We start from the raw sequence: 22,301 nt of genomic DNA on the forward strand, positions 1-22,301 counted from the left end.
AATATTCTACAACAGAAGTATCTCCAAGTTTCTAATGCATGGCACTTAAAAATGTAGACAGGAGCAGTTATGGACCTAAAAACTGATTTTGTACGTGAAGGAGACATGAAAAAAAATTCAAGCTCGGTATTAGTGAATCTGAGAACACTATAAAAATACTAGATTCTGTGTGCAGGTGGTGGCGTTTAGTTCTCTGAGATAGGGATGGTTGTTTTTGTTTTACAGGCAAGGAAAATTTAGAGCTTTCCAGTAATGTGATAAAGATGTCAGCTAATAAGAAACGGACCCTAGATTTGATCCCACCTTAGCCTGGTTTCAAAACAGATGTGATTCTTTCTGTGATTCTTAGAGGAGATATGGTGAACGAGTGGCAATAGTATTGGGGAAGCGACTTCCTTTTGGTTCATATTTCCAATCTGCCTTCCAGATTGAAAGAGTCAGAAGCCCTGAATTTGGATCCTACCTCAGCCAATTAGTAACTGTATCACAAGGATGAATGAACCTGTATATGTAACAGACCTAGAACAGCTGTCTTAGTTACTTTTCTATTGCTGTGAAAAGACAACTGTGACCAACACACCTTATAGAAGAAAGTGTTGGAAGAAGAGAACTTGCAGTTTCAGAGGGTGACTCCAGGGCCTCCATGGTGGCGAGCTTGGCAACAGGCAGCAGGTGCTGGAGCAGTGATGAGAAGTTACAGTCCAGAAGCAGGAGGCAGAGAGAGAGAGAGCACCCACTAACTGGGAATGGTGTGGGATTTTTGTTTATTTTTCAAGACCAAGTTTCTCTGTAGCTTTGGAACCTGTCCTGGTACTAGCTCCTGTAGACCAGGCTGGCCTCGAACTCACAAAGATCCGCCTACCTCTGGCTCCGGAGTTCTAGGATTAAAGGCTTGTCCACTGCCCCGGCTGGGATTTTTGGTTGTGAGCCTGTGAGCCTAGCCTTTTTTTTTTTTTTTTTTTTTTTTGTTCATCTAGAGAAGAGCCTAGTCTTTAACAGCAGAGGAGCTATCTCTCCAGCACCTGGCTGGGATTTTTACATCTCAAAGCCCACCCACAGTGACACACCTCCTCCAGCAAAGCCACACCTCCTCCTACCCCTTCCCCTTCAATTCTACCAATTGGAATGGACCAAGCATTCAAATATAAGAACCTTTGAGACCATTCTCATTCAAATCACCACACACTGAAGTACGTGCTGTTATGTATTTGATGGTTTTGATTTCACTTCTCTTGTCCTTCAGTTACTGAGGATTGAACCTAGGGCCTTAAGCATGCTAGCAAGGGCCCTACTACTGAACTATATCCTCAATCATCTTTCTCCTTTTGATTTTGTGACAAGGGTCTTACCAAGTTGCTCAGGGAGACATAATAGATTTATTATCCTTCTGGTTCTGAGTAACTGGGATTGTAGACCTTCCTATACCGTCAGATCTGACTCGTTCTATTTTTTTCCTTCCTTCCTTTCTTCTTTTTTTCCTCCCCCTTTCCTTTTCTCTTAGACAGCGTCTCATACGTCCTCCGCTGTTCTCAAACCAATTGTGGAGCTGAGGATGACCTTGAACAAACGGTCTTCCTGCTTCCGTCTTCCGAGCCTAGGCACAGGCCCCCTCACCTGATTCTTAAGTGCTGGGTTTTCTCTCAAGCAGAGGTGAACACTGTGATATCACAGCACTGTTAGGGTGAGCATGAACATGCCAAAGACTTGTCCCAAGTAGATTGCTGCTTCTGACTGCAGTATGGCAGGATGTGAGAACTTGTTGCGTAGGGAACCCCTAACTAACCTAGCCTACTCCACCATCAGAGAGCTAGAACATGCTTTCTACAGGATAATTGGTCTTAGTCTAGTTATGGGGCTTAAGTGATAACAATAATTAAAATACCAGGGTGTGGTAATCTGTAGTTATAGCCAATACTCGGGAGGCAGAGGCGGGGAGATCACTGCAAGCTGGAGACCAGCCCTGGCTATGGAGTGAGACCTTGTCTCAAAATAAACAAAAAATAAATAAAGTAAAATCAGGCAGACCTGTTAATTTCAGCTACTGGGGAGACTGAGGCAGAAGAATTGAAGCTTTAGGGTCAGCTTGGACAATTTAGTAATATTTTTCCTTGAGGTAATGCTAGTAGTAATTTTTTAGGCAGACCCAGTCACTCTGTAGCCCTCGCTGGCCAGGCATTCAGTGTGTAGACTTAGACAGGCTTGAGTTCGCATCGATTCGCCTGCCTTTGCCTCGGGAGTGTGGGCACTAAAAGTGTGCACCACCATACTCAGCCAAAATCGTCTTTATTTTAAACAAGTTATCCCCCCAAACAGTATTTAAACTTTAATTTCATTTTTAAAATTTTATTTGCTTATTTATTTATTTGTGTGTATGGGTGTTTTGCCTACATGTATGTCTGTGCGACACGTGCATGCAATGCCTGCGGAGGTCAGAAGAGGGTGTTGGATCCCCTGGAACTTGAGTTACTGAAAGGTGTGGTGAGCCTTTATATGGCTGCTGGGAATTGAACTCCGGTCCTCTAGAAGAGTGGCCTGTGCTCTTAATCGCTGAGCCATCAATCCACCCTCAAGAACAGTCCTTTAAAGCCCTCCAATAATCAGGAGGTAGATTACCTTTCAGCAGATGCAGGGCTCTTGGTTCAAGACCCAGTCCCTGAAAAGCCAGATTAAACCATAATATGCTCCTTATGTGCCAATCGCTTTCCAGGCACGGTTTCATTTCATTCTAGAAACACACTTTGAGGTAGGTACTGCTCTTCCATTTTACAGATGGGGAAGCTGGGTCTGAATCCAGAACTGTTCATCCTAATAGCAACACTGTGGTTTTATCTTGCTTGAAACCGTGCAATTTGGGGATGAGAAAGTGCCTCAGAAAGTAGCCCAGCCATTCTCAGCCAAGTCCATTCATCATGCATCTTTCTCAGCCACAGGAATATTCCATGCTGGAACCGCTTGCAGCCCAATGTCTGAGAACCGAGGTGAAGAATCAATAAATGATCACTCACTGCTGCTACCTAAAGCTTCCTCAGATCAAATTCTTGTGCTCTCTTGGTGGGGTTAGGGAGAGGAAGATGAGATTGTGACTCAGTGCCCCAGTTTCCTCCCCAGCACTGTAAAAAACATGAGGCACTCCTTGGTGCAACAGACTGTCACACTCCCCTGCCTGTTTAAGGAATGACAATATGGAAGGCAGATGGCAGATGCATGGATGCCACACTGTTGCGTTTCAGTTAAATATTGCTGGGTGTTATTTTTTTTTTCTTGTAAACCTCCCAAATAAAATCTCTTGCCTGAGTTAGAAGTGTTAGCATGTCTTTTCTTTAAATATCTGTGCATGGCTGTTTTTTTCCCTGCCAATTTGTCACCATCTGTAACCCTCCCTTTATGAGATGATCTGATGACAGCAATTATCTTGGAGAGTAAAAGTGCCATCTTGAAGCAATGTGCAAGAGTGGCATTAGTGGGGGCTCTGTGCAGAGTGCATGCTGCCCTAACTTGTCCTGTGCTTGTGTGTGCCCCCAGAGACAGTGGCCTTTTGCATATATATGTTGTGAATCTTCAGTGTAGTCATTTCTGTGTCACTTGTGGTTGGAGTCTGTGTGCTTTTGTAGACGTTCTGTGGACACCTATATAGGCGTGAACTGCCTGTGGCGTCTGTCTCTATGTGCTGGCTGTAAAATAACCCTGCAGAGAGGCTAGTAGGTAGAGGCTTCTCGCAGGGGCATGATTCCTCTATGGTGTTTAAAAAGTGTCGGAGAAGGCCTGCAGTTTGGGAGTTCGGGTAAAGAATATTAGCAGAGATTAGGTCTCAACCAAAGGACAGCAAATTATGGGTGACTTGCCTGAGGGGCTCTCAGACTTGATGAAGAGCAGCGGTTGCGGGGAACATAATATCCACAATATCGGTCTGGGCGCCGATGCTGGCTGAAAGCCGCGCGCGCTCCGCCCCTCCCCCTCGCTCCCACCCCCGGGCGCGCCGCTGGGTGGGGGAGACTTGAAAAAGCCGGGGCCGCGGCGGCCAAGCCAGGGGCTGCAGCAGTGGCTGTGATGGAGGGCCGTGCCGGGGCTCAACGGGTGGCTTGGGCCGTAGTTCCTGGGCGAGTCAACCTTCCCCAGCCCTAAGGCGCGGCCGGGCCCTGTTCCACAACACCATGAATGTCGCGCTGCATGAACTGGGTGGCGGAGGCAGTGTGAGTGGTGGCCCTGGGCTCCAGGGGAGAGGACCCGGGTGGAGAGGGCATGAAGTGTGGAGGGGCGGGTGTGAGTGAGCTGGCGGCGTCTGGCAGGGACTCCGGCTTGCGGAGATGGGGGCTTCTGATGCGGGTTAGAGAAGGATGCTGTCAGAGGGGAACCCAGCCTGAGAGCCCGGCACCTGGGAAGGCCCCTCTCTGCAGGTAGGATGGAGCCAGCCGGACAGTGAGGGACAGTCCCCCGGGAAGGGCCTTGGGCAAAAGGCCTAGCTGCTTGACCTCAGTTGGCGCTCCTGAACTGTTTGCAGATGGTAGAGTACAAACGAGCCAAGCTTCGGGATGAAGAAGCACCGGAGACTCCAGTAGAAGGCAGGGCCACCCAGGACTCACTGGAGGTGGGCAAGGGGGTTCCCCCTTTCTCCTCAGGCTTCACCCTTGGCCTGACGCCCTGCCATAACTATGTGCTCTGGGCTCTTCTGGTGGGTCATCTCCCCAGGTTTCCACTCCATCGCTGGCCTCTGCTCCAGGACTAGGGTGAGGCCATTCAAAGCCATGACGTTGCACAAAACAGGCTCCCCTGCCTCTTTGCTCTTGAGCCCAGAAGTTAACCCTGCTAGCTATGTAAATGTTCCCTGCTTCTAGAAACAGGCTGTATCTTCATATTTATTTGCTAGGAGAACTTCTGTGATCTCGGGTCCTTGCAATGCGGCTCAATTGCTCCCTGTCCTGTCCTCCCCAGGTGGGGTTCCAGAAGAGGACACAACGACTCTTGGGTTCACACACACAGCTGGAGCTGGGCTTGGCAGGCCTCTCGTTAGTCCTGGCTGCCCTTCTTTTGGGCTGCCTCGTGGCTCTGTGGGTCCAGTACCACAGAGGTAGGTGGGTCCACACCTGTCAGGACACCTCATAGCTGTGGGGTCTAGAAATCGAAGGACCTCTAAATATTTTTCTTGTTGGGGCTAGCTTTGCCAACTTCCTGATCTCATTTCCTTCCCCCAAAGGCTTTCTTCTCCCTTCCTGACTGACAGTCTCCTTACCCATCTCCTGCCACAGACCCAACCCATAACACCTGCCTCACAGAAGCCTGCATTCGAGTGGCTGGGAAAATCCTGGAATCCCTGGACCGTGGGGTGAGCCCCTGTCAGGATTTTTATCAGTTCTCCTGTGGAGGCTGGATTAGAAGAAACCCTCTGCCCAACGGGCGTTCCCGCTGGAATACCTTCAACAGCCTCTGGGACCAGAACCAGGCCATACTGAAGCACCTGCTTGGTGAGGGCTGACTTCAGGAGTGCTGTGCCCATCTTGGGCTTCATGTCTAACTCATGGTCTAGCACTGAGTGGGTCCTCAACAAATACCCATGAGTGAAGAACTAGATGAATCGTTCCGTGACACTCTCTTGAGGGAGGGTATGCAGAGAGCAGGAGCTCTTGATAACTGGAGCTGTCTTAGTTGGGGTGGCCCTCTGAGAAGAACGGAGACCTCTATGAGGTTCTCCACAAACAGAGGAAGAAAGCTCCACTTTGGTCTTTCAGTCTTAATGGGTGGTGCACACCTTTAATCCCAGCCATGGAAACAGGGTAGGCAGATCTTTATGAATTCTAGGCCAGCCTGGTCTACAGAGTGAGTTCCAGAGCAGCCAAGGCTACTACATAGTGGTTTCAAAATCCCTGCCCTTGGGGAGCAGAAGCAGGTGAATCCCAATGAGTCTGAGGCTAGCCTGGTCTGTGTAGTAAGTTCCAGGCCAGTCAGAGCTATATAGTGAGGCTACTTTCAAAAGAGACAGGGATGGGGGAGAGAGAACCTGGCTTGTTACTGTACACCAATAATTCTAGTTATTCAGGAGACTGAGGCAGGAGGATTAGAAGGTTAAGGCCAGCCTGAGAAACTTATTAAGACCCTATTTTTTTAAAATATTTATTTATTTATTATGTATACAATATTCTGTCTGTGTGCATATCTGCAGGCCAGAAGAGGGCACCAGACCTCTTCACAGATGGTTGTGAGCCACCATGTGGTTGCCGGGAATTGAACTCAGGACCTTTGGAAGAGCAGGCAATGCTCTTAACCACTGAGCCATCTCTCCAGCCCCGCTATTTTTGACTTTATCAAAAGTAAAAAGAGGACTGGAATTTTAGCTCAGTGGGACAGTACTTGTCTAGCAATGTGAAAGGCCCTACATTCAATCCCCAGTACCATAAAATAATACATACATACAAACATACACACATACATACATACATATATGCACACACACACACCTATGTGAGCCAGGAGAGGAATGAAGGCCAGCAGCTCCCTCACAGAAGTTAATCTAACTGCTCCCTGGATCCTCTCCTGTGTTCTACCCATTGCAGAGAATACCACTTTCAATTCCAGCAGTGAAGCTGAGCGAAAGACACGGCGCTTCTACCTGTCCTGCCTACAGCTGGAGCGTATTGAGAAGCTAGGAGCTCAGCCACTTCGAGACCTCATTGACAAGGCAGGAGCCCTGGGTGGGCTTCGGGCAAGAGGAGCAGGAGGGACAGGATGTGGTCCAAGGAAGCTTTGGCAATCCCTGGACCAGAGATTTCCCTTGTGATCTCTACTCAGATCGGTGGCTGGAACATCACAGGGCCTTGGGACGAGGACAACTTCATGGAAGTGCTCAAGGCAGTGGCAGGGACCTATAGAGCCACCCCCTTCTTCACCGTCTACGTCAGTGCTGATTCTAAGAGTTCCAACAGCAATGTCATCCAGGTGCCTGGCTGGGGAAAGGGCAGGAACTCGTGGACCCTCTGCCAAGGGAGCCAAGATTCCCCTATAATGTGACAGGAAGGTGGAATACCTCCCTCCCCATATGCAGGAGTCTTGGGTTTAAAGTGGGAGAGACTAACCTTTACCCCTTGCTGTTGCAGGTGGACCAGTCTGGGCTTTTCCTGCCCTCTCGAGATTACTACCTAAATAGAACTGCCAATGAGAAAGTAAGGCCCATCCTAGAACTCCTGTCCCATCCTCGCTGAGTAGCTAATCTCTATGTACTTTTCTCTTTGCCTAGGGCCAGAGTAAGGAACGGGAGGCTATTGTGCTGCCTGGCTAGCAAGCCGACTACTCCTTCTTCTCTCCTTGCCTGGCTTCTCTTCCTCCTTCTCTTCCTTCCTTCCTATTCTTTCTTCCAGAAAAAATTCTTTTCTTTGCATTTGTGGTGCTGGGAATCAAACCCAGGGCCTCCCCCATGCTAGACATCCCCAGGGCTGGGAAGATGTTTTATGGGCACCTACTGTATGCCAGATGCTCGGGAGCAATTCTGAGATGTAGGTTTCAAAGTCACTGTCACAGGAAGTTTTTGATATCAATAGATACATGGACCTAAGTATCTGAGAACACGGTTCAATAGGTCTCTAGGACTTAGGTGAGATGCAGGCATTGAGAAGTTCCATTATGAGATCACATTTGAGTTGGGCCCTATAAAAACAAAGAAGTGGGCCAGCACCATGGTTCAGCAGGTAAAGGCACCTGCAGTCAAAACGGGTGATCTGGATTCAATCCCTAGGACATATGATGGAAAGAGACAACTATCTTCTCCAAGATTTCCTTTGTCCTCAACACTCAGGCAAATACACACACACACACACACACACACACACACACACAAATATAAATATAAATAAATAAATGGCTGGGTGGTGGTGGCACACACCTTTAATCCCAGCACTAGGGAGGCAGAGGCAGGCAGATCTCTGTGAGTTCAAGGCCAGCCTGGTCTATGGAGCTAGTTCCAGGACAGGCTCCAAAGCTACAGAGAAACCCTGTCTCGAAAAATCAATCAATCAATCAATCAATCAATCAATCAATCAATAAATAAATAGATGTAATTTTGAGAAAAAAAAGACTACAAAGAATCAACAAAGGTCATCATATTTAGAGAGAAGGCTTAGTGTGTTTGGACCATGGGGAAAGGTCCAGGGAGCAACAGAGGGCATTCTGTGTAGAGAGGATGTGTTGGGCAGAATGCCAAAGCCAGAGCGGCTGGATGTGTTTGAAGTATGTAAACCAGAAGCATGGTTTGTCGGGATGTGCTCCTGAGCACATGGGAGATGAGAAGGTGGCCAGTGACTGGTTATGGAGAAGATTTCGAGGGCTTCAGAGATTCATTCTGCAGCCCCAAAGAGTCGCCTCCAGGCTCCAGAGCAGGGATGGAGGGATGTGGTTAGCACTGCCTAGGGAAGTCAGTATGTGTGGAGTAAGAAGATGCATGGGCGGGAGGAGCCTGGAGCCAAGAGTCTCTGCAGTGCCTGGGCTCACTCAGTAAGGGCCCAGGTGAGGGAGTGGCAGGGAGCGAGTAACTGAGGTTATAAGACAGCAAGCCAGAATCATGGCTTGCTGGTTACTAGATGTTAGAAGATGAAGGCACTGAGGATGATCACAGCTATAAGGCTGAGTGCCAGTGGAGTGGAATGGGCCTTAGGGGATCCGTGGTATCTGCAGAAGACTCAGCCTGGAGAACTTGGGGACCTGGAGACAGTGTGATGTCACAGGACAAGGAGCGACTTTGAAACTAGACCTGGATTTTAAGTTCAGCTTTCCTGCTTGGTGTAACTGTTTGGTGTCTCTGAGGCTCGTTCCTTCTCTGTAAAAAGGGAAGCATGGGTTTGAGGTGTAGGGTAGCAGCCGCTGCTCCTGTGTAGAACAGATAGTGTGGGGGAGTCTCTCACTTTAGACGTGTGAGTTTGAGGAAGGCGGCCACCTTCTGTGTGAGAGGTCAGTTGGCAGCCAGAGTGCTGGCGAGGACTGTGAAAGGAACCAGAAGCTCAGGGCTTCTCCTTTAACACGTAGACAAAGGTGTGGGACAGGTGGGGGCAGTGGAAGAAACAGTGTCCTGCTGAGTAGACCAGCTGGGGAGTCCTGTGTCCTTCTGCCAGGCCTTCATTAACATTACCGGACTTCTCAGCCAGAGCCTCCTCTAGACACGTGTGAATGAGACCGCTGCTGCTCCCTCTGTGGGGGAGGGGGTGTGAAACAGCTTGAGACAATATTTTGGTTACAGTCATTGGGGCAACCACAGAGGAGACACCTGAGGCTCCCAATTTGATTCCAACCGGGAACTAGCCCTAGCGCTGACAGAGGGGAGGGCAGGCTGACACAGAGGAAGAGGGGCCCACAGAGGAAGCAGCTCTGACAGGCTCTGAGGAAGGAAGGTGGACAGCCTGTTGTCAGACTGAAGGAGAGAGGAAGTGACATAGGTGAAGGTGAACTAGTCCTTCTGGACAGAATTTAGGAATTTAATTTTTTTCTTTCCTTTTTTTTTTTTTTTTTTTTTAAAATGAGACAGGATCTTGTAGTGTATCCCAGACTGGTCTTTACTCTTGGACTTTAGTGATTTTATTGCCTCAGCCTCCGGAGTGCTAGGACTACACACACACACATTACATTACCATAGCTGGCAAGTTTTGGCTTTACTCCAAAAGAAGGGAAATGGGCCCCTGGAGCGATGGCCCAGCAGGTGCAAGTTTCGACTCCCAGCTCCCACAAGGTGATATGAGAAAACCTACTCTCAACAGCTGTCTCCTTCCCAATATGAGTAGGAGGCCATGCCTGCATACATGCTTGTATGTTTATGTGTGTGTGTGCAGGAGAATGCAGGGAAGAACCATGTTGCCCATGGCTGTGGAACAGGCCTTTTGTTTGATTTTCATTGCATTTTGGGTTTCCTTAGGCAGGAAGCCTCTTGCCATAATAGGGGAAGCTGTTTTGCAATGGCTGAGATAGGATCAAAGCTAGGAGTGTGGAGGATTCAAGGGCTCAGAAGTAAGCCTTAAACTGAGGACAAGGAGGTAGGAAGAGAAAGGTCCTCACACCAGATCCTTGACTGGGTTAACTACAGCCCCCTTAGAAGCTGGGCTAGATGATTGATACCCTTCTGACACCAGCAGCAATAAAGAGAGTGGGGGAAAGGAGAGGTTTTGTAGGATAAAGAATGACTATTGCTGGGTGGTGGTGGCACGCACCTTTAATCCCAGCACTTGGGAGGCAAGAGGCAGGCGGATCTCTGTGAGTTCAAGGCCAGCCTGGTCTACAGAGAAGTTCCAGGACAGCCAAAACTACACAAGAAACCTTGTCTCGAAAAGTCAAAAGAACAATAACAACAAAAGAGTGAATATCAAGGGACCAGACACTTTTCAGGGAAAAAAAGCAGTGGCCTTTAGCCTTGAGTGAGCCCAGGGTGGGACTTTACTTCAGGAGTAGGAAGAAAGCCCAGCATGGTGGTGGATGCCTGTAATTCTAGCACTTGAAAGCTGAGGTAGGAGAATTGTGAGTTCAAAACCACTCTGGTCTATATAGTGAGATCCTGTCTTTAAATGGAAGGAGGGGAGCCACAGAGGTGGCTGCGGGCCAGAGCTGATGATTTATCTGCTTGCTTTTCCCCTTTCCTCAACAAATATTGGGTGAACAACTGTCATAGGAAGACATTGTTCTTGAACCCAAGATTCCAGTGGCGAGCAAAGCCAACAGGCCTTGTCCTGATGGTGCCAGCCTGGCCTGAGGCAACCTGAGTTCATGTTGGGCCCAGGTAGTGCTCAGGTTTCCACACCCTCTGACCTGTCAGGGGTCCTTTGTGATCGGAGTCCTTACCTCATCGCCTCAAGTTTGTTCCTCTATGGAATCTGGAACTTGTATGGAATTGCTACGAGGGTGTTGGGCAAGATACATTATATGCAAGCCCCTTAGCTATCTGGTCTGTGGTCTATAATGCTCAGGATAAATATTCTGTTTCTGTGCTTTTTCTCTCCCTTGGATACAGGGAGGATGAGAAAAGCGCATTGGAGGCCTGTTAGGACAAGAGATAGAGGGGAGTCGAAGGGGCAGACACTCTACAGGATGCATTCAACTGTTCAAGTAAAAGCACATGGCCCTGATGGACTGGGGCGATTAGAAGGGCGTTAGGGAATGAGAAGGCAAAGGACTATGGGAGTCCATCCATTGGGTAAATATTTATAGGGGACCCGTTCTGTGCTTGGCCCTGATCCAAGCTCTTGGGATGCAGCGGAGAACAGCTGACAAAATTTGAACAGTGCCCACTGAGGGGAACAGATGATAAACGCACAGGTAATTAAGTCAAAGCAGACAGTGGTCAGCAGCGGATCAGAAATTAAACAGAGCCACCAAGACTTCCGGAAAGTGCATAAGCCAAAGAAATGATGGCAAGCGGTGAGGGCCAGAGCAGACCTTAGGCTTGGGCAGGGCTTGCGGCTGACTTTGGGATGACTGGGGCTTTCGCAGGTGCTCACAGCCTACCTGGACTACATGGAGGAGCTGGGAGTGCTGCTGGGTGGACAGCCAGCCTCTACCCGGGAGCAGATGCAGCAAGTTCTGGAGCTGGAGATACAACTGGCTAACATCACTGTGCCCCAGGACCAGCGGCGCGATGAAGAGAAGATCTATCACAAGATGAGCATCTCAGAGCTGCAGGTGGGCTAGGCAGGGCGCTAGAGATGTTAGGGAGAGGGCAGCCCTTGACAGAGACCGCCCTGTTTTCTTATCCTCCCGAGGAAGCCAGTCCTTCCGGTTTCCTGATGTTGTGAGGTTTCCAGATGTGTATGACTACCCTGGAAAGAAGGTGGTCAACATTTTAAGCCACCTCTCTCAAGGCCATCCTTTAGCTTCTTTCCTGTTGTCCAGGACTACAGAGATTGTATTTAAAATGTTTAGCCAGACATGGTACTTCACACCTATAACCCCAACACTTGGGAGACTGAGGCAGGAGGATTTCTGTGAGTTCCAGGCCAAGCGAGCGAGGAAGCAAAGGGAAAAACAAATTGATGAGATATCTACAAAATAATCAGAATGTGTATGGAAGTATCTCTTAATGCCCCTCCTGTACCAACCCTTTTGGTAATGAATTATGGAAAGACTGGGAAAGGAGATGCTAGAAAGAGGCCAGGTATGTGGGACGTGTTGGGGAAGTGGTGTTTTATCAACCAGCAAGAAAATATTTGAATTTCTGTACCCAAGCTGAGTATCACACATAGTGTCTTTCCTCGTATAATAAGTGGTTAGGCTCCCAGACTGCAGGGCATTCGGGCCTGGAAAAGCACTTTTTGCAGGAAGGGGTCCCCAAGCAGCCAGTAACTGTTACTATAGCAATGGGAAGGCTGCCCAGGCTATAGTAAATCAGTGGGGGAGAGAGTCTGTTGGGAGCCCAGTGGGAAAGCAGGGAAGCCTGAAGAGTTTCTGCTTTCAGGCTCTAGCACCCTCCATGGACTGGCTGGAGTTCCTGTCTTTCTTGTTGTCTCCGCTCGAGCTGGGGGATTCTGAGCCTGTGGTGGTGTACGGGACTGGGTATTTACAGCAGGTGTCGGAACTCATCAACCGCACAGAACCAAGGTGGGACTGGGGAGTGGGAGAGGCGGGCGGGGCGGCGGGGTGAGACTGGTAGTGGAGGCAACTCAGGGCTCTGGGGTTTTCTGGAAGGACCAGCCACAGTGAATTGGCACACAGACCGAGTGATCAGGCCCCGAACCTTCCAAACTTCAAGCAGAATGTCTGTGGAGTCTTCCCCTAGGCAGTTCCAGGGTGTCCGTCTGTGACCTCTAGTCCCGCACCTTGCTCCCAGCTGAGTCCCACAGCCCGCATGGTCCTGGGGACTGGCTGAGGAGTGGAAAGGGTTCCCCACATGTCTTTCCCTATCTTCTGGTATGGAAATAGCATCCTGAACAATTATCTGATTTGGAACCTGGTGCAGAAGACGACCTCAAGCCTTGACCAGCGCTTTGAGTCTGCGCAGGAGAAGCTGCTGGAGACCCTCTATGGCACCAAGAAGGTGGGCTACCTGACTCTGCTTCCTTTCTGAGCTGCCCTGGCTGGTGCTACCCGCTCACAGGGTGTCAGGAACAGTTCTTCGTGGTACATCAGCACACGGTGTGGAATCAAACTGTAGTTTCCAGTCTTCGTTCCTTCGTATTTAAGCCTATGGCACCTAGGGGATGTGAGCAAGTTGCCATGCTCCGTTTCCTCATCTGTAACAGGAATAAGTTTCCAGGCTGCTTAAGTGAATGTTGGCAGGTGGTGTGCATAGGCATCCGGCTTTGATGAGGAGGATGAAGATGATCATGTGCTGGTCTTCATTTTAAGAATCCCCATGAAGTATGGGAAGTAAAACTACCAACAAGTGCGTATATTCTGAGAGTATTAATTGTGCATATTGAGTGAAAACCTCCTCTGTCTTATAGAGCCCAAGCTGGGAGAGGCACACTCTAGTGGGGAACCATGGAGGAGGTAGCAGGAACACTTTCTCAGATGCTCTGTGAGGAATAAACTCCTGAGAAAGTGGGGGAGGAAGGCATTCCTGGCATAAGGAACACATATGCAAATTCACAGAGGACTGGAGGAGCTGGGTGCATTTGCAGGGGTTCTGGTAGGAGCTTGAGAACAGGGCTGCAGACGGAGTTTGGTAAGGTGGGCATGTGACATCCATGGCAGTTATGTTAAGTCTGACAGTGACAAGTGATGACAGTGTTACAGGACAGGAAACTGGTGACAGGCCACACAAGAAATGACTAGGATGAGCCAGTAATAACTAGTGGCGGACTGAATTGGGAGGGAGGCATTAAAGGGAGCTGGGATGATGTCCAAGTTTCAGGTGGACTGATGGCATCGAAGCCCGGATTGTAGAACAGAGCAATGATCCAGCAAGCTTGCTCCAGAACAACCGGGCAGTGGTGGTGCACGCCTTTAATCCCAGCACTTGGGAGGCAGAGGCAGGTGGATCTCTATGAGTCTGAGACTGGCCTTGTCTACAGAGCAAGTTCCAGGATAGTTCAAGCTACCCAGAGAAACCCTGTCTCAAAAAAAACAAAACAAAACAAAAAAGATAGCTCAGAACAACTGGTGAAGAAACTTGCCACCAAAACCCACATGGTGGCTTCTTTAGGTTGTCTTCTGGCCTCTGCATTTGGACCGTGGTAGGCCAGAGTGTCCGCCACCCTAAATAAGTAAACATAATAAAAAAGAAACATCTGAAATCTACGGACGACTATTAGGAACATAGCCGGAGTAAGAACTGAGCATGAAGGGCTGGAGAGATGGCTCAGTGGTTAAGAGCACTGACTGCTCTTCCAGAGGTCGAGTTCAGTTCCCAGCAACCACGTGGTGGCTCACAACCACCTATAATGAGATCTGGTGCCCTCTTCTGGCCTACAGGCAGGATACTGCATAAATAAATTAATTAATTAAAACAACAACAACAAAAAAAAACTGAGCGTGGAGTGGGAGCCTTGCCTATGTCTTTTCTGCTGAAGCTTTGCTTCTGGGCTCGGCGTAGTTTGAGATATTGCCTTACTTGTCTCTGGAGTCTGGAAGAGAAATAGCACCACAAGTGTCTGTTGCCCAGCTGAGAGGCTTAGCCCCAGAGAGGGAGAGAGGCCTTCAGACCAGAGGTCAGTGCTCACTCTGGGCACCCTGCTGTTTGTCCCTTTACAGTCCTGTACACCGAGGTGGCAGACCTGCATCTCCAATACAGATGATGCCCTTGGCTTTGCTCTGGGCTCACTCTTTGTGAAGGCCACATTTGACCGACAAAGCAAGGAAATCGTGAGTCTTCAGGCTTCTAAAACTATCCTTTAATTTGTTTAAAAGTCTGATGGTCATATATGTACATACACAGAAAACCAGGGAAAGGGGTTCACTAAACAGCAGATTGGGTGGAGAATTCCTTAGTTTTCTGTAATTGTGTGATTTATTATACTGGATTTATGTTACCTATATAATTACCAAAAATAATGCTAAGAGATAATAATAGGTATGCTTAAATAGTAGACGTTTGTGGGGGAGTTGTTTGTCGGGAGAAATGAAACAAGTTGAAATGTCCAGCCATGGCGTGAAAGAGAAATAAATAACAATAGGATGGAATAGGATTCCACTTTCATTTTTTAATTAATTTATTTTTATTTTATGTGAATTGGTGTTTTGCCTGAATGTATGTCTGGACGAGGGTGTCAGATCTTGGAGTTATAGACAGTTGTTAACTACCATGTGGGTGCTGGGAATTGAACCTGAGACCTCTGGGTGAGTAGCCAGTGCTCCCAACCCCTGAGTCATCTCCCCAGTCCCACGATTCTACTTTTAAACTGAAGATAAATTACTTATTTTTTAATTTTTTTGAAAACAGGGTTTCTTTGTGTAGCTCTGGCTGTCTTGAAACTCACTCTGTAGACCAGGTTGGCCTTGAACTCAGAGATTCACCTGCCTCTGCCTCCCAAGTGCTGGGATTAAAGTCATACACCACCACTGCCCAGCTAAAATTTATTTTTTTTAAATTAAACAACTATGCCTGGCTTTATTCTTTAGACTGATGGTGCCAGTATTGCATCTGAAGCCCGTAACGTGCTTGCCAAGTTTGTTACCCCCAAGCGAGAAACCCAAGCATGAGCTGAGGCTAGCCTGATAGTCACTATTGTAGACCATGCTGGCCTCAAACTTGTGATGGTCCTTCTGCTTCTACCTCCCATACCTGGTGTAGTGATACATTTTTAAGCAGGAAAAAAGTAGATTGCAAAAATATATACACATTGCATAACACAACTCTATATTTTGTATGACTTTCTGGGCTAGGAAAAACCACTAGGAATAGCCAGACTATTAAAAGAAGACAGCTGTGTGATGAGATTACAGACATTTGGTTTTCTTCAATTTTCAATTGTACAACTTCTGTTCATGCATTTTGTTCATAACCAAATCAATGTAGTATATGAAGCTATAATACTAATTTACCTAACTGCCAACTCAAATGTTTATTGAATTAATTAGCAAAAAGCCACCCACAATAACAATATTGTCACCTGCGGTACATCTCACCCTCCCTGCTGGGCAGCCTTTCTTCAGGAATCTTCATAACCCTGTGTCTCCTGGATAGACCCAGATGGCACCTGAGGGTGGATGGGAAGCAGGGAGGCAGTAAGTGCCGCCGGGGGGAGGTTGACCTGTGACCCTCCCTCCCAGGCCGAGGGGATGATCAGCGAAATCCGGTCTGCATTTGAGGAGACCCTGGGAGAGCTGGTTTGGATGGATGAGAAGACCCGGCTGGCAGCCAAGGAGAAAGTGAGCCATGGCTGTTTCTGGGGCGCCATCTTGAGGTAGTGATAGACAATACAGTTTTGCTGGGCGCAGGGAGGGAAACCCTTAACATGGTCTCTTCAGGCAGATGCCATCTATGATATGATTGGTTTCCCTGACTTCATCTTGGAGCCCAAAGAGCTTGATGATGTTTATGATGGGGTGAGTACCTTTGTTCAGAGTCATGGACCATTATTTCCCGGGCTCAGTAATCAAAGTTTAAGCACTCCTCAGCAGAGTAGACACAAGTAATTAGATTGATTAAGTATGGGTTCTATGCCAGACATGGGCCAGATGGTAATAAAATAGAGCATTAATGAGTGTGGCCATCTGGAGAACGCGATCATGTTTCTACCGTGTAATCTTTGGACAGGATGTCTTTGGGCCTCAGTTTCATCTGTAAAATGGGGCTTCAGTAGTACTCATCTCAGAGGGTGATAAGAGCAAAAGAATGTATGTTAAAAGACAATGTCAGGCAGTAGTGGAACACACCCTTAGTCCTAGAGGCAGGCAGGTCTCTGAGTTCGAGCCCAGCCTGGTCTACACACCAGGTTCCCAGACAGCCTACACTACACAGAGAAACCCTGTATTGAGGGAGGGGAAAGCTGGGCATGGTGGTGGCCCATGTTTTTAATCCCAGCAGCACTCAGGAAGCAATGAGTTTGAAGTCAGCCTGGTCCTCACAGCAAGTTCTAACAGTGAGACTCTGTCTCGAAAAGGGCAACAAAAATCCAGAACAGCACTCAAAGCATAAATACCTTTAACACACTGTCAGTTAGCCATTTCCTTCCATTTTACAGCGGAGGAGACTGGGATTTGCTTGGAGAGGTCCTGCCGGGACTCTCCCCTTCTCCAACATGTTGTCTCTCACTTTCTTCCTTCCACTGTTCCCACAGTATGAAGTCTCTGAAGACTCTTTTTTCCAAAACATGTTGAATCTGTACAACTTCTCTGCTAAGGTGATGGCTGACCAGCTTCGCAAACCTCCCAGCAGAGACCAGTGAGAATGGGCGGGCAGACAAGGGGCAGCTGGAGAGGTAGACCAGGGCTTCTGGGGGTGGGAAGAGGAGTGGCCTAAGGCCCTTGCAGGAGGTGGGCAAGGCAGGCCTGGGCTGTCGGGCTGGGCAGCATGAGCAGAGAAGGAACGCTGGCCTCGATCTTCCTCCCCCAGGTGGAGCATGACGCCCCAGACTGTCAATGCTTACTATCTTCCAACCAAGAATGAAATCGTCTTCCCTGCTGGCATCTTGCAGGCCCCCTTCTATGCTCACAACCACCCAAAGTGTGTCTGGGGCAAGAGGGTCTGGGTGCTGGAGCCTGGCCCTGTGGGCGAACCGGGAGAAAAACTGGAGGGAACCAGGAGATGTTCCTGCCATGTTCTGATTCTACATTCCTCATGTACTAGGGCCTTGAACTTTGGTGGCATTGGCGTGGTGATGGGCCATGAGTTGACACATGCCTTTGATGACCAAGGTAGGGACTCGGTCTAGAATTTCCAGTGACTACCGCAGGGATTTGGGATATTGGGGACAAACCTTAGGGGTCCTGATGTCATCTTGTCAGGGCTGGTTGGGCATTTGATCCCCTGTGGATGAGTTGTCCTATTGATGGAATGCAAAGACAAATTCTTCCCAGGCCGTGAGTACGACAAAGAAGGGAATCTGCGTCCGTGGTGGCAGAATGAGTCACTGACGGCTTTCCAGAACCATACAGCCTGCATGGAAGAACAGTACAGCCAGTACAAGGTCAATGGAGAGAGACTCAATGGATTCCAGACACTGGGGGAAAACATCGCCGACAACGGGGGCCTGAAGGCTGCTTACAATGTGAGTGGCCGAGGTCTCCTAGGCTGTGTAGAAGGGTGCTTGGGAAAGCGGGCAGGCACTGGTGGACTTGCTTCTTATTATTCCCCTAGGCTTACGAAGCATGGTTGCGAACGCATGGGGAAGAGCAGCAGCTGCCAGCTGTCGGGCTCACCAATCACCAGCTGTTCTTTGTGGGATTTGCCCAGGTATGGCCCCTTGGGAGAACTGGTTATGTCTCCTATCCGTTCCCTCCAAAGAATGCCATTAGAAGCAGAAGCTGGGGTTATATAGGAAAGGTGCTGGGAAATGGGGCCACAGTTGCTGCCTGGGAAGTGCATTGAGAGGAAGCCTGGTGTCCGGAGCCCATGCAAGTAGCCTGCAGAGATAGGTCTTCTGCGGGATTGTATTTGAAAGGGAAGGGCCGCTGACTTTAGTGGAGTGGATAGGAGCAAGCATTGGTCCCCTCCTATTACTATGGAGGAATGTGGAGAAACTGTAGTTTGGGAATAGAATATATCTTGTTCAGGGTCACCCAGGAATAAAATAAGAAGCAGAGTTAGTGTCCAGGCAGGACCTGTTTCAAATACTTTGAACCACAGCGAGTAATCTTTAAAGGACTCAGCCTTTCCCCACAGCCATGCCCATGCTGGGTTACCCAGTGTCCAGGTGCTCTTTAGCAGCTTCGAGGAAGTAAGGAGGCATGTTGCCCTCCCTTGGAGCTGGCCAAGCCTCCTGCAGTGGCCCTGACAATTCCTGAGCTCACCAGCTGGACCAAGATGGCTCTGCTGTAGCTGCAGCTATGGCTTAATTCAGCTCCACACTAGACACCATATGTCCCCATGTCTGTCCTGGCCCGCAGGTGTGGTGCTCGGTCCGCACACCAGAGAGCTCTCACGAGGGGCTGGTGACCGACCCCCATAGCCCTGCCCGTTTCCGAGTGCTGGGCACTCTCTCCAACTCCCGTGACTTCCTTCGGCACTTCGGCTGCCCTGTCGGCTCCCCCATGAACCCAGGGCAGCTGTGTGAGGTGTGGTAGACCCGGGTTGGGAGAGAAATGGGCAACTGTGGCCAGGGACCGCGGCTTCCAAGTTAGGAGAAAGTAAAGATCAGTTGGTATGGTTGTCTCTCCACACTACAAGGGACATGAATCTAGTCCCCACCACCACAACATCGTGCGTCTGCTTTGGGGGCGCCAGTGCCTCTAGCAGAGATTCCCCCCATTTACTGTGACATCCTCTCATGAGTCACCCTGGAGGACGTCTAGGCAGAGTGCCAGTTCCTACAAAGAAGGTTCCATCTCTTGGCTCCAAGCTTACTTAATTTGGGAACCAAGAGGCTATGCCTGGGGCATGCCCATCTCTCCCAGGCACACTCAGACTATATAGGAATGAGCTCAACTCCCTTCAACCCCACCCTCAGGCTCCCCCCACCTATGTTCCTTGTGCTCCTCCTAGTACAGCTGCTCCCCTCAAGGACACAGCAACTGAACTCAAGTGGAAGGCCAAGGGCTCTCGGGTGAGAGGAGAAATGTGTATGTACAGTTTGTGCTGGTTCCCTGTGTCTTAGGGCGCGAGTCTTAGGCTTGGCCGCTCGTCCCTGGGCCAAACAGAAGAGCAGATCTAGTAGAGAAAAGGAAAGTGTTTATTTTTGCAGGGCAGAGGGTGGGGAGGGTGTGGTCTTGGCTTTATAGGACCCTTTGCTAATAAATAGATCCGTATCAGTCAGCCTGTCTCTTCCTTCGGTTCTCCCTTTGCTTATTCATTCTCTAATCCGGTCAATATTTCAGCAACTACAATTGTCTTAATTAGGGTTTTCTATTGCTGTGAAGAGACACCATGACCACGGCAACTCCTATAAAGGAAAACATTTCATGGGGGTGTCTTACAGTTTCAGAGGTTTAGTCCATATCATCACGGCAGGACGTGGTGGCACACAGCAGACATGGTGCTAGAGGAGCTGAGAGTTCTAATCTCGATCAGAAGGCAACAGGAAATGAACCAAGACACTGGGAGGGGCTTGAGGATATTTGAAGTTTCAAAGCCCACCCCCGCAGTGACACTTCCTCCAACAAGGCCACACCTCCTAATAGTGCTACTCCTCACGAGCTTGTGGTGGGGGCGCAATTACCTTCAAACCACCACAACAATACAGTAGTAATTCTTCCGATACTGGTTTACTTGCAGAAATAGGGGACTGAGATTTGAAGTCCAAGGGAGGCAAAGGTTGAGAGAGACGCACAGTTGGGTCTGTTCGGTCACAGTACATACTCCACAGCTAGAAGGGTCTGCAGCTCCCCACTGCCTCTGTGGCCATCCTGTCACTCAACCTGGGGAGTAGACGGTCAGGTCAGCTTGGTTTCTGTGTTTTTGAGACAGGATCTCACTATATAGCCCTGGCTGGCTTGGATCTCGTTCTGTAGATCAGGTTGGCTTTGAACTCCTTGCTTCTGTCTCCAAACCGCTGGGATTAAAGGCGTTTGCCATCCCACCCAACTTTTATTGTTCTTTAAATTTACTTTCGAATGATATATTGGTTACCAGTAATTTGTGCCTCAGGCACTGGGGATAAAATGGTCTCTGTCGGGCCGAGCGGTGGTGGTTCAGGCCTTTAATCCCAGCACTCAGGAGGCAGAAGCAGGCAGATCTCTGTGAGTTTGAAGCCAGCCTGGTCTACAGGAGCTAGTTCTAGGACAGAAACCAAAAGCTATGGAGAAACCCTGTCTCGGAAATCAAAAAAAAAAAAAAAGGTCTCTGTCCTTTGGGTACGCCAGCTATTTCACTTTCACGCTCACAAACTCATGCCCCCACAGCCACCACTTTCTACCAATGCTCTGTTCCCATGATGCAGACCTAGCCCCAACCCCTATTACTGCAGCCAAAAAAATCTGAGTTGAAACGGGGGCTCTGATAATTATGACCTAAATCCGGTAAGCCTTGGTTTCTTCATCTGTAAAATGAGAATGACAGCAAAACAGTGGAAAGACGAGTCAGGACTGAAGAGATGGCTCAGAGATTAAGAGCAGTAGCTGCTCTTCCTGAGGTTGTGAGAGAGATCAATTCCCAGTAACACACACACACACACACACACACACACACACACACACACTCCTGGAGGTGCAAGCATCAAGGGTGAGTTTGTCAGGTTTGCAAGGAACAGAATGAGGGCTTGTTGTAATTACTTCTGGTGTCTCTGGTCTCTCGAATGTCACTAATATTTACCCCACAACTTGTGTCCTACCCCAGTTTTTCAGTGGGTCAGGCTGTTCCCATATGGGGCCATGTCATGTCACCTGGATGTGCTAGCTGCTTACTGAAAGAGGGCAGAAGGAACAAGATGTCTTTTGAACCTTTGAACCACACTGCTAATTCCAAACCTCTAGGTTCAACTAACTACAGGGTAGATGGCAAAGTGTCCTGGGAAGAGGAGAGCTTTCATTTCCGGAGAACTGGCTCTGGTGCCAGCTTCTGTCACCCACTAGCATATGACACCAGGCAGGGCTCATTCCTTCTTCAGATCTTGGTGTCTCAGCAGTCTGTAAAATAAGTGGACTGGGTAAGATTATTTCTGAGACCATTCAGCTTCAATGCCTTGAAAGAGAAATTCAACCCAGGCATAATGATACAGGATTTTAATCCCATCTATTTGGGAGGCTGAGGCAGGGGAATGTCAGAGGCCAGTTTGAATAACTTAGTAAGACACTGTCTCAAAATAATGTCAAGGGCCTAAGACTGTAGCTCAGTGGTAGACTGCTTGCCTAACATGAATGAGGTTCTAGGTTCATCTGCATACCGGGGGAAATGCCTTTATGGGCTCTGCAAATTCCAGAACCCGAATAGATACTAATAAATAATGTGTGGAAGTTGGCTGTTGAGCATAGGGTAAGACTCACAATGTTAGAGCACACTGACTCTTGGCAAGATAAAACTTTGCCTTTCATTGAGACCTGGATTAGGCCAAGTGTGGTCTCATGCACCTGTAATGCCAGTACTTGGGAATGGGCAGAAGCAGGTGGGTTTTTTTGTTTGTTTGTTTTTATTTTTGTGATTTCATCCCAGCTACATGGTGAGATCCTGTTTAAACAAAACAAGACAAAAGCCCTGATTGGGGCCAGTGAGATAACCCAGTGGTTAACCTGAGTTTGAGCCGCAGAATCCACATCTGGGTGGAAGAAGAAAACAGACTCCACAAAGATGTGCACTTTGACATGCATGCGTTCAC

General features: G+C 48.7%; 1 protein-coding gene across 6 annotated transcripts in view; it reads left to right on the forward strand.

Annotated features, from left to right (window-relative positions):
• The window catches only part of LOC101987384 (endothelin-converting enzyme 2), a 36,845-nt gene extending 17,019 nt beyond the window's left edge, over positions 1–19,826 (forward strand). For 2 of the 6 annotated variants that reach the window (XM_013354398.2, XM_013354397.2), the window contains exons 2-19: positions 4,499–4,585; positions 4,930–5,065; positions 5,244–5,459; positions 6,546–6,670; positions 6,781–6,927; positions 7,086–7,151; positions 11,449–11,637; positions 12,410–12,552; positions 12,874–12,988; positions 14,647–14,757; positions 16,165–16,263; positions 16,363–16,440; positions 17,175–17,278; positions 17,450–17,560; positions 17,684–17,751; positions 17,914–18,104; positions 18,194–18,289; positions 18,943–19,821. In XM_013354398.2, coding sequence (XP_013209852.1) covers positions 4,499–4,585; positions 4,930–5,065; positions 5,244–5,459; positions 6,546–6,670; positions 6,781–6,927; positions 7,086–7,151; positions 11,449–11,637; positions 12,410–12,552; positions 12,874–12,988; positions 14,647–14,757; positions 16,165–16,263; positions 16,363–16,440; positions 17,175–17,278; positions 17,450–17,560; positions 17,684–17,751; positions 17,914–18,104; positions 18,194–18,289; positions 18,943–19,119 — 2,259 coding nt within the window. In that variant the 3' untranslated portion in view covers positions 19,120–19,821. Of the gene's footprint in view, positions 1–3,942; positions 4,191–4,309; positions 4,395–4,498; positions 4,586–4,929; positions 5,066–5,243; positions 5,460–6,545; positions 6,671–6,780; positions 6,928–7,085; positions 7,152–11,448; positions 11,638–12,409; positions 12,553–12,873; positions 12,989–14,646; positions 14,758–16,164; positions 16,264–16,362; positions 16,441–17,174; positions 17,279–17,449; positions 17,561–17,683; positions 17,752–17,913; positions 18,105–18,193; positions 18,290–18,942 lie in introns of those variants that run through there. The other 4 variants (XM_005368947.2, XM_026790145.1, XM_005368945.2 and 1 more) reach the window with 4 other exon arrangements.
• Positions 19,827–22,301: the final 2,475 nt, after the last annotated feature.

This window comes from Microtus ochrogaster, unplaced genomic scaffold (assembly GCF_000317375.1).
Source record: "Microtus ochrogaster isolate Prairie Vole_2 unplaced genomic scaffold, MicOch1.0 UNK43, whole genome shotgun sequence".
NCBI lineage: Eukaryota > Metazoa > Chordata > Mammalia > Rodentia > Cricetidae > Microtus > Microtus ochrogaster.